Source organism: Schistocerca cancellata, chromosome 2, assembly GCF_023864275.1.
Source record: "Schistocerca cancellata isolate TAMUIC-IGC-003103 chromosome 2, iqSchCanc2.1, whole genome shotgun sequence".
Lineage (NCBI taxonomy): Eukaryota > Metazoa > Arthropoda > Insecta > Orthoptera > Acrididae > Schistocerca > Schistocerca cancellata.
The window spans coordinates 1,094,450,343-1,094,462,854 of NC_064627.1; the positions used below are offsets into that span (position 1 = coordinate 1,094,450,343).

The following is a 12,512-nucleotide window of genomic DNA, read 5'->3' on the forward strand; positions in this document are numbered from 1 at the left end:
ACACAGCGTTATAAATACAAAATCAAATACGGGTAATACAGGAGTAGATTTAATAACGAATAAAAAATAGGAACAGGGATAAGCTACTACAAACAGCATAGTGAATGCATTATTGTAGCCAAGACAGAACAAAGCCCATGCCTACCACAGTAGTACAAGTTTATATGCCAACTAGCTACGCAGATGAGGAGATTGAGGAAATGTATGATGAGATAAAAGAAATTATTCAGATAGTTACGGAAGCCGAACATTTAATAGTCATAGGGGCTGGAATTCGATAGTACGAGAAGGAAAAGTAGTAAGTGAATATGGGCTGGGGTAAGGAACCTGATGGCAGTTATGAGTCTAGGGGCATGAAAGGGAAACAGTGGTTGGGAAGGGAGTGAGACGGTTGTAGCCTCTCCCAGATGTTATTCAATCTGTGTATTGAGCAAGCAGTAAAGGAAACAAAAGAAAAATTCGGAGTAGGTATTAAAATCCATGGAGAAGAAATAAAAACTTTGAGGTTCGCGATGACATTGTAATTCTGTCAGAGACAGTAAAGGACTTAGAAGAGCAGTTGAACGGAATGGATAGTATCTTGAAAGCAGGATATAAGATGAACATCAACAAAAGCAAAACGAGGATAATGGAATGTAGTCGAATTAAGTCGGGTGATGCTGAGGGAATTAGATTAGGAAATGAGACACTTAAAGTAGTAAGGGTGTTTTGCTATTTGGGGATCAAAATAACTGATGATGGTCGAAGTAGAGGAGATATAAAATGTAGACTGGCAATGGCAACTAAAGTGTTTCTGAAGAAGGGAAATTTGTTAACATCGAGTATAAATTTAAGTGTCAGGAAGTCGCTTCTGAAAGTATTTGTGTGGAGTTTAGCCATGTATGGAAGTGAAACATGGACGATAAATAGTTTGGACAAGAAGAGAATAGAAGCATTTGAAATGTGATGCTACAGAAGAACGCTGAAGATTAGATGGGTAGATCACATAACTAATGAAGAGGTATTGAATAGAATTTGGGAGAAGAGGGGTTTGTGGCACAACTTGACAAGAAGAAGGAACCGGTTGGTAGGACATGTTCTGAGGCATCAAGGGATCACAAATTTAGCATTGGAGGGCAGTGTGGAGGGTAAAAATCGTAGAGGGAGACCAAGAGATGAATACACTAAACAGAGTCAGAAGGGTGTAGGTTGCAGTAGGTACTGGGAGATGAAGAAGCTTGCACAGGATAGAGTAGCATGGAGAGCTGCATCAAACCAGTCTCTGGACTGAAGACCTCAACAACAACAACAACAAATGAAAGAGGAAGCCGCCTGGTATAATTTTGCATGGAGCATAACTTAATCGTGGAAGAGGTTGTATGCGTGGAAGAGGCCTGGAGACACTACAAGGTTTCAGATAGATTATATAATGGTAAGACAGAGATTTAGGAACCAGGTTTTAAATTGCAAGGCATTTCCCGAAGTAGATGTGGAGTATGACCACAATCTAGCAGTTATGAACTGTAGATTAAAACTGAAGTAACTGCAAAAAGGTGGAAATTTAAGGAGATGGGACCTGGATAAACTGACAGAACCAGTGGTTGTAGAGAGTTTCAGAGAGAGGTAACGATTGACAGGTACGGGGGAAAGAAATATTGTAGAAGAAGAATGGGTAGCTTTGAGAGATGAAATAGTGAAGGCAGCAGAGGATCAAGTAGGTAAAAAGTCGAAGGCTAGTAGAAATCCTTGTGTATCAGAAGAGATATTGAATTTAATTGATGAAAGGAGGAAATATCAAAATGCAGTAAATGAAGCAGGCGAAAAGGATGACAGACGTCTCAAAAATGAGATCGACAGGAAGTGCAAAATTGCTAAGCCTGGATGGCTAGAGGACAAATGTAAGAATGTAGAGGCATCTATCACTAGGGGTAAGATAGATACGGCCTACAGGAAAATCAAAGAGACCTTTGGAGAAAAGAGAACTATGTGAATATCAAGATCTCAGATGGAAAACCAGTTCTAGCAAAGAAGGGAAGGCAGAAAGGTGGAAGGAGGATATAGAGGGTCTATACAAGGGCGATGTACTTGAGGGCAATATTATTTAAATGGAAGAGGACCTAGATGATGATGAGATGGGAGATACGATACTGCGTGAAGAATTTGACAGACCACTGAAAGATGTAAGTCAAAACAAGGTCCCAGGAGTAGACAACATCCCATTAGAACTACTGATAGTCTTGGGAGAGCCAGCCGTGACAAAACTCTACCATCTGGTGAGCAAGATGTATGAGACAGGCAAAATACCCCCAGACTTCAAGAAGAATATGTTCCCTAAGAAAGCAAGCGTTGACAGGTGTGAAAAATACTGAACTATCAATTTAATAAGTCACGGCTGCAAAATATTAACACTAATTCTTTACAGACGAATGGAGAAACTGATAGAAGCCGACCTCAGGGAAGATCTGTTTGGATTATGTAGAAATGTTGGAACACGTGAGGCAATACTGACCCTGTGACTTATCTTAGAAGATAGATTAAAGAAAGCCAAACATACGTTTCTAGCATTTGTAGACTTACAGAAAGCTTTTGACAATGTTGACTGGAATACTCTCTTTCAAATTCTAAAGGTGGCAGGGGTCAAATACAGAGAGCAAATGGCTATTTACAATTTGTACAGTAGCCAGATGACAGCCATAAGAGTTGAGAAGCACAAAAGGGAAGCAGTGGTTGAGAAGGGAGTGAGACAGGGTGTGTAGCTTATCTTCGATGTTATTCAATCTGTATATTGATCGAGCAGTAAAGAAACAAAAGAAAAATTAGGATTAGGAATTAAAATCCATGGGGAAGAAATAAAAACATTGGGGTTTGCTGACGATGTCGTAATTCTGTCAGAGACAGCAAAGGGCCTGGAAGAGCAGTTGAACGGAATGGATTAGTGTCTTGAAAGGAATATATAAGATGAACATCAACAAAAGCAAAACGAGGATAACAGAATGTAGCCGAATTAAATCAGGTGATGCTGAGGGAATTAGATTAGGAAATGACACACTTAAAATAGCAGATGAGTTTTGCTATTTGGGGAGAAAAATAACTGACGATGGTCAAAGTAAAGACGAAATAAAATGTAGGCTGGTTATGGCAAAGAAAAGTGTTTCTGAAGAAGAGAAATTTGTTAAAATCAAGTGTAGATTTCTGAAAGTATTTGTATGGAGTGTAGCCATGTATGGAAATGAAACATGGACAATAAATAGTTTAGACAAGAAGAGAATAGAAGCTTTCGAAATGTGGTGCTACAGATGATTGCTAAAGATTAGATGGCGTATATCACATAACTAATGAGGAGGTACTGAATGGAATTGGGGAGAAGACGAACTTGTGGCACAACTTGCGTAGAACATTCTGAGGCATTAAGGGATCATCAATTTAGTATTGTAGGGAAGTGTGGAGGGTAAAAATCGTAGAGGGAGACCAAGGCATCAATACACTAAACAGATTCAGAAAGATGTAGGTTGCAGTAGTTACTTGGAGGTGAAGAAGCTTACAGAGGATACAGTAGTATGGAGAGCTGCATCAAACCAGTCTCTGGACTAGTTGTTGTTGTTGTTGTTGTTGTTCCTAACATGATTGGTTGCTTTGCAAGAATTCTATATGCAAAATTTTAACTGTTGTTACAAATTGAAAGTTCTTAAAAAGCCAAGTATCAACATATGTGACATAAATAGCTGTATCTTTTGATTGCATTGATTTATGTTTTTTATACCTCCAGGAGACTGTAAACCTTACAGCATAAAGTTCAGCTTGATATGTGTACAGACAGATGGATAACATGTTGATCATATAAGGGTTCCATTTTTACTGATTGAGGTATGGAAACCTAAAAACAGAGAAACCATTAGCTACTGCCTGAATCTATTCACCTACACTCTGTCAGGTTTGATTGCTTGTGTTATGCACAAGAATCAGGTGTGTGGAATACTCCGTCTACCTATCAAAATCATATTATTGCAGGGCATATAATAATCAAGGTCTTGCAAATAGGAGTTTAACAACGGTTACAAATGCAGTGTGTTATATACTGATTAAATGACCAGACCAAGAAATGACTGACTGGAAGTATTGTGTGGTGACTGGACACTAAATGTATTTTGACATGCAAAGTAACTATAACACAGGGCACCACCTTGGCAAAACCTAGTATACCCTCCCAGTTTTATGTAGTGAACGGTGAAATTTGGTCATCAGGAAGCTAACATTTAACAACAGGATGGATGTAGCAATGATGGGGTTCTGGACAGAGGAACTGTTTGGCTCTAGGGTATAGAATGTGTGGATGGGCATTGTCACATGTGGTAAATAATCACAGCTGTAAATGGTGTTCTGCAGGCACAAGTTCATCAGCGCACCTGACAACTACCTAAAGAGTGCGAATCACAGCACACTTCCCTGGGGCACGTGTACAGTTATTTTTACTTCCCTTAGTGACGCTCTATCCAAGATAACATGATGTGTTCTCCATACTAAAGAATTCTTAGTTCAGTCAGTTTCATTTGACAGCCCAGATGATTGTACTTTAATTAACAAGTGTTGGTCTGATATGGAGCCAAATACTTTTTGGAAGTTAAGAAGTATTGTAACCCCCTATTTACCTTGATCCTCGGCTTTCAAGATGTGATGCTATTATAAAAGCGTGAGTTGTGTTTTTGGAATCCACGCTAGTTGGCACAGAGGAGGTAGGTTTGTGATATGTCATTACATTTGAGCTCAGTATATGTTCTAAGATTTTTCAGCAGATTCATGTTGATTTCTGACAATAATTTTGCAAATCACATCTTCTACCCATCTTGAATATGTGACCTGTGCTTTGTTCCTGAAACTTGATCTTTGAATGCGTGCTGCAACGTTTCATACAGTTCTTGATGACAAACATGTAATGCAGTAAGAAATGAACCATACAAAATGACCAGGGGTATCTGATGGTGTGTGTAATGCAAACACGGAATGAACAAGCCAGCAGAACTAAGTTTCATTTTTAACACTTTGACACTGTTCTGCTTGTCAGTCCTACATTGATGATACTGTTGTCACACTTCCTCCATCATGCTGTCCTCACTGGCCACAATGAGAGCTTTTTACTAACATCCAGTGGTCTCCACCTCTCTCTTGCGACATATAGATAATACATTGTTGTAAATGTGTTGTGTTATCAAAAAAAGGCAGATTTTGACATGACAAAGTAAAGTGTTCCCATATGAGGGACACACAAATCAGGAAGTGCTTGCTTCATATCAAGGTTAGCCAGAAAACTTGAATCCTTAAGGTAGATAAATGAAAGTATTGTTGTGGCATTCAAATTTGGCTTTCCCTTCTACCTCAATACTCTACAATTGTGTTAATAAATGTAAATGGTCAACTGTCCTTATAAAGCAAGGAATACTTAGAGTATAACACAGATAATTTGTAAAGAAATGCTACAGATAAATCAATCAGTAAATTTTAATGTGCTGGCTAAATAGTTAGAAATTGCTCTCACTTGAGAGGAAAGACTACTTACAAAGTCCCATTTAAATAAGTTGGCACTTCACAGCAGGAAGGTTGACTGCTCCCACCCACAAATTTTCATCTATTTCAAGAGGAGGGAGGAGAAAACCTCAATAATATATAAATCTCAAACAGTGCAATGTCCCCAGGATGGAATAACAACAATATAGAAAGAATAGATTGCTGCTCACCGTATAGAGGAGGTGTTGAGTTACGACTCTGTGCCTCCTCTATGTAGTGAGGAGCTGTGTAGCCTTTCCATACATAAATTTCATGATGTTTACAGTATTTTTGTGGGAAGTAGAGCTTAACTTCATATTTGTTTTGGGTCACATGCTGATAAATCTTCACTAATGTGAAACTCTTCTTTCCTACTTAACAGGTGCTCATATTTCGTAAGGTATCCATTTCGGAGCACATGTTTATTGGACATTTTTTCTAGTTTTGGTCTGTACAATCATCTCTTATAAGTTGCCTACCACAAAATCTTAGCAACAACAGTACCAGTACATGTGTTCCACTGTCAGAGGTATCGGAATGATTTTGCATGTAACTTTTGACTTTGTTTCTGGACCAGGGTCCCTTACCTCAAATTAAGACATGTACTCTTTCCCCTCATCCCTGAAACTTGTAACATAATCATGGAATCACCATGTATCATAGTGATGACTTCAGCAGTGCACAAACTAGTACATTGTTTTCTAGTACATAAATAAAAATTAAATAGGAGGAGACCGCAGCAGCAGTGACACTGTAGCATCAGTCTTAAGTTGTTCAGTGAATAAAGATGTGGAGTGTAAATTTACATGTATTCTCATATTGTATCTCTAGCATGATGTACATTATTCTTGTAAAGTTTGCTTTATTCACATTAAAAATGTTTACGAGGCATATGTTGCTGAATTACTTAGGTGTAAATAGTAGTGTATTATCTCCAGTACTAGCAGGGAGGTATAAGCTTATTACTCACAGCATCTGACTAAAAGAACAAACATTGTGTGTAAAATGCTATTGTGAACTACACTGGCTAGCCAAAAGCGTACATTCTCCTCTCATTGTGATTTTATTAATATATCTAACTCTCTTTTTTTTTCAATTACAGGTTTCCAATTCAAGATCTTAAAGGCCACACAATGGATATTCGCACTCCTGATGGAAATATTGTAAAGATAAGTGCTCCTATTAATGGTGAACAGGACCTTTCCAAGACACTTGGAGTTGAAATGGTCCAAAACATGTACAAGGTATGAAAACTCTGTGTGAAAGTATACAGTGTAGAGTAGCTTCATATTTGATTCTTACAGCATTTGCAACTGTTGATCAATATCTTTTATGATTTTGAGCAGCTTGGCAGATTTTACTGTGTCATTGTTGGTGACTGACATTTATGTTGCTTGTCTCCAAGTGTAGGTACCATCATTGAGATTTGACAGATTGTCTGTGCCTTTATTAAACAGTAATGGGAGTGGCCAGACACAACTTAACACTATGGTGGAATAATGTGGGGAGAGGGGGGGAAAATTACATATGGTTCATGTCAGTATGATAAGAGTGGACATCAGTTAAACACTTAATTGAGATTTTAAGTTTTGTGTTGCCTGCTGTACTGTGAAATCATTCCACTAATATTAGGGGCTGCAGTTGTGTGCTGGTTCAACTGAACCTTGTTAGTATCAGTCCTGCTACAAAGAGTGCTAGCCCCACAAGGTATCCAGGAGAAGGTTTGTAAGGTAGGAGAGGTACTGGCAGAAGTAAAGCTGAGAGAGACAGTCAGTGATCACTTTCCTGTGGAAAAGAAAAGATCCCAGGTTTGAGTCCCGATCTGCCACACAATTTTAATTTGCCAGGAAACTGCACACACTGCTGCAGACTGGAAATTTGTTTTAGAATATTGAGTCCTGATTTGTTGAGGTTATAAACACAGATGGGGTTAGTTTATGACTAAGAAAAATAAAATGTGTCTGAATTTGGAAGACCTGTATGACAGGCATTGCCTTTAGTTTTCAGTCTGTGTTAACTGACTGCAAAGAGGAGCATGTGTTAGGTGAAGCTTGTATCATTTTCATTCTCAGTTATGTTAATATAACCCTTTATTTTCTTTGCAATTGTCCCAGTGTTTGTACCGTCCAGTTTTTTGTAATTGGGAATGGCTTCTAATTTCTTTGCTCTTTATGTTTTAATTTGTCCTTATATTCATCAAAATGTTTTACACTGTTCCAATGCAGATTTTTGTAGTCGATTGATGGAAGAAATATACCTCCATTTCCTCTTAATTCGTTAACCGTAGCCTTGTTCGTATGCTCCTTGCTGTTGTTATTGCTGTTATGAATGTTTGCATGTTTGTGTTTAGGGGTTAGTTCTTTTTCAGATCTTTGTTATTGACTAAGAAGGATATTCAGTCATGCTGAACTTACTAGACTCCAGTACCTAGATGTTTAAGGATTTGTTACACAAACTGCAGCCCACAGAGACTAATTCACTTTCCCTCAACACTGATCCACAAGTAGTTGCTGCAAATAATTACAGCAATCAGGAAAACATTGTTCTCTCTCCATCTGACACTGAAAGGGCTACTGACTGTTAAAACTTTCACTGTTCACTAAATATCTCACACATATTTTCTTCTTTGACTATCTGGTGTACAAGCAGCAAAAATACTGGGCCACCGTAGACAAATTGTTAGAGAAACTAGTCCTCTTGCAATGGCAGCTTAAAAACTAAGCCAGGACATGATGATCACCCAGGTAAAGTGGGTCACTGAATGAGAAAATGCAAGAATCAGACAATTACTGTGTGTTCATCTATGCCCTGTGTGCTAGTAGGGCTTACTTATGGCTACTTTGAGACTCACTTGGTTGAAATGTTAGAATGTGCATATAAAACGCTCCCCATCTACCGCTAACTGAGAATGATAGACCAATTTTACCAACAAGTTCTTTTAAATCACTCATATTCATCTTTTGCAAGTTGAAATGACAATTTCACAAATTTTAGAATGAAGATAGAAGCCACAAAATTGCCTTTGATGAGCCTATGGACTCAAGCGTTCAGTGATACTTCTCTGGCATCTGTCTCTCATTGTGTAATGGTTCGAAGAATGGAGTGATAATCTGAAGGCACGGTGATACATGTTTCCATTTTTTTTTTTTTTAATTCGTTGTATGAATACACTAGAATGAAAAAGACAGTGAAATTTTGGACACTGTTCACCACAATTATAAAATCAAGTAACAAATAAGCTGGCCTTAAAAATCATGCAGTTTATTGATACCGTATCATTTTCTTCACTTCTTGATTGTATATTAAAAGTTTCTTCGCAGGTCCTATTGAGAATAAGTCCTTAAGTGTGCTCTTATGCTGTATACTGCCTTTAGGTGAGGTATACCTCCAGAGTGTGGAAAAAAAATTACTTGTTTCTTTCTTTATATTTAAATTATGATAACACAACTTAAGAATTACACTCAAGAGATCTCACAGTACACTCACAGCTCCAGTGATAGTCTTTAATTCATTTAACCTAATGACTGGCTCATAACAACTGAAGATGCTCCTTGCTTTATCTGTAACATAGTTGAAAAAAGCTCTTTTTCCAGTTTGACCAAACATTAAATTAATTAATAAAAAGGCTATAGAATCTCAGGTAAGTAGTAAACTGGTCGCAAATAAATAAAAAGTTTGTGTACCAAGCCATGAGAGAGATATCACATCACTAATGATCAGTGATGATGTCCCCAAGATTAATTATTATAACTTCCACCAGGATTGGGAGAGAAGATGCATTGGAAATTTTTACCTCCTCCTGTTGCATGAAATAATACACTACATCTACATCTACATCCATACTCCGCAAGCCACTGACGGTTTGTGCGGAGGGTACCTTGAGTACCTCTATCGGTTCTCCCTTCTATTCCAGTCTGGTATTGTTTGTGGAAAGAAGGATTGTCGGCATGCTTCTGTGTGGGCTGTAATCTCTCTGATTTTATCCTCATGGTCTCTTCGCGAGATATACGTAGGAGGGAGCAATATACTGCTTGACACTTCGGTGAAGGTATGTTCTCGAAACTTTAACAAAAGCCCGCACCGAGCTACTGAGCGTGTCTCCTGCAGAGTGTTCCACTGTAGTTTATCTATCATCTCCGTAACGCTTTCGCGATTACTAAATGATCCTGTAACGAAGCGCGCTGCTCTCCGTTGGATCTTCTCTATCTCTTCTATCAACCCTATCTGGTACGGGTCCCACACTGCTGAGCAGTATTCAAGCAGTGGGCGAACAAGCGTACTGTTACCTACTTCCTTTGTTTTTGGATTGCATTTCCTTAGGATTCTTCCAATGAATCTCAGTCTGGCATCTGCTTTGCCAATGATCAACTTCATATGATGATTCCATTTTAAATCACTCCTAATGAGTACTCCCAGATAATTCATGGAATTAACTGCTTCCAGTTGCTGACCTGCTATTTTGTAGCTAAATGATAAGGGATCTATCTTTCTATGTATTTGCAGCACATTACACCTGTCTACATCGGGATTCAATTGCCATTCCCTGCACCATGCGTCAATTCACTGCAGATCCTCCTGCATTTCAGTACAATTTTCCATTGTTACAACCTCTCGATATACCACAGCATCATCTGCAAAAAGCTTCAGTGAACTTCCGATGTCATCCACAAGGTCATTTATGTATATTGTGAATAGCAACGGTCCTATGACACTCCCCTGCGACACACCTGAAATCACTCTTACTTCGGAAGACTTCTCTCCATTGAGAATGACATGCTGCATTCTGTTATTTAGGAACTCTTCAATCCAATCACACAATTGGTCTGAGTCCATATGCTCTTACTTTGTTCATTAAATGACTGTGGGGAACTGTATCGAACGCCTTGCGGAAGTCAAGAAACACGGCATCTACCTGTGAACCCGTGTCTATGGCCCTCTGAGTCTCCTGGATGAATAGCGCTAGCTGGGTTTCACACGACCGTCTTTTTCGAAACCCATGCTGATTCCTACAGAGTAGATTTCTAGTCTCCAGAAAAGTCATTATACTCGAACATAATACGTGTTCCAAAATTCTACAACTGATCGACGTTAGAGATATAGGTCTATAGTTTTGCACATCTGTTCGACGTCCCTTCTTGAAAACGGGGATGACCCGCCCCCTTTTCCAATCCTTTGCAATGCTATGCTCTTCTAGAGACCTACGGTACACTGCTGCAAGAAGGGGTACAGTATCCGCAAATTTACTTTGATAACAAATTCAGTTGTGAAGGGTGTACCATAGAATTGCTGAAGCACCTAAATAAGTCTGTATATGCAGTGAGAATGATGTCAGATGTAGGAAATATTAATATTAAAAAGCTTGTGTACTTTGCTTACTTTCATTCTAGTATGTCATACCAGATCATGTTCTGGGGTAACTCATGAAACTGAGCAAAAGCTTTTAGCACACAGAAGTGTGTAATAAGAACCATTTGTGGCATAAATTCAAGAACATCATGTAGAAACCTGTTCAAGGAACTTTGTATTCTAACCAATTCTTCTTTATATATTTTTCCCTTAATGAAATTTGTTGCAGGTAATATATCTCTATATTTACAACCAGTAGCTCAATACAGAGTATTAGTGCCACCAGTAGCTATCTTTACCAGGTCACCACCTACATCATATTCCCCGTCCCTATCAAGACTGTTTCCTGCTCCACCCACTATCATTACCTGATCTTCCTTTGTAAAATTCCTACACAACTGCCCTATGCTGTCAGTCCTCTGAGCCAACCCTGCACTAGGCTTCACAATGCTGGTGACCTGGTACTCATTCCCCAACACTTCCTGCAATTGCTGGCCCACACCTCTACAATGTGAACTACCTAGCAGCAGAACCTTCTTCTTTCTGTTAGACTTTGCAACTGACCTTGGCCTCCTAACTGCTGAGGACTGCTGCATGTTCCTTATATCTACAGCTACAAGAGGCTCCTCTCCACTCAACTCTGACAGTTGGTCAAATCTATTGCATATACGCAAGTATAACTGTCTGAATACCTCATCCTCCTAGCTACCTTCTTGCCAACTGTCAGTTCCCATTGTCCATCACCCTTCACTCTCCTCAACCTATCTAGTAGTTCCTCCTTTGCACTTTGTAACTGCACCTGAAGGGCACAGATCTTACGTTCCTGCTCCTCTATCAACTTATTTCTACTACAGATTCTGCATGCCCAGGAGAGGATCCTGCTAGAATGCCCACTGGCTTCCCCACTGCACTTCCCCCAATGAAAATACTTTGAAGAAATCCCACACCATAACCCCCTACTCACAAACCTACGACAGGGCCCACACTTCTCACTCATCATAAAATTTTACAGTTACTGAAAAAAACTATACATCTACGTTACATAAGTTCAGTTACACCAGTAGAACTATTTATTGAATTAACTATAGTGGTCTCAAAATTCGCTGTCTGCAAAGAAAGCAACTACTTGTATTAATACTACTACACCACAGCTAATATCAATACTAACAAAACTTCACAAAATTATTAGTTAAAACCAAAAATTCAAGCTGGTACTACTGAGGCATGAGGCTTGGACAAATGACGCAAGCACACTCACAAATAACAGACCTCTCAAGTCAATAACACAGCAGGAAAGACCATGATTAGTGAAAATCCACTAATAAGTTACTTTTATGTGACAATAGCAACTAATATATAAATAAAAGATCACAATTCAGTCCAGTTCTTGAACTTTTGCCTCATCCCACAACCTATTGACATCTGTTGGTACTATCTCCACAACTGTCTTGCTGCTGTAATTTATTGTCACAACTGCGGTTACACTCAGTTTAATATGATTTATTTCATGTGTTAGACATTTCGTTTTGAATTAATTTTTCTTCTTGTTTCATCTGAATGTCAGTATCATGTTCTAAAGCTGATTAAAAGATGTTAACATTTTTATCTAGTATTCTAATATGTGAACACTAACTGAATTTCTCATTTGC

The 12,512-nt window shown here is 38.7% G+C and overlaps 1 protein-coding gene across 1 annotated transcript in view; it reads left to right on the top strand.

Annotated features, from left to right (window-relative positions):
* Positions 1-12,512, top strand: part of LOC126163110 (zinc finger and SCAN domain-containing protein 2-like) — a 213,130-nt gene that overhangs the window by 109,669 nt on the left and 90,949 nt on the right. Inside the window, exon 10 of the mRNA XM_049920033.1 lies at positions 6,620-6,761. Coding sequence (XP_049775990.1) covers positions 6,620-6,761 — 142 coding nt within the window. The remainder of the gene's footprint in view (positions 1-6,619; positions 6,762-12,512) is intronic.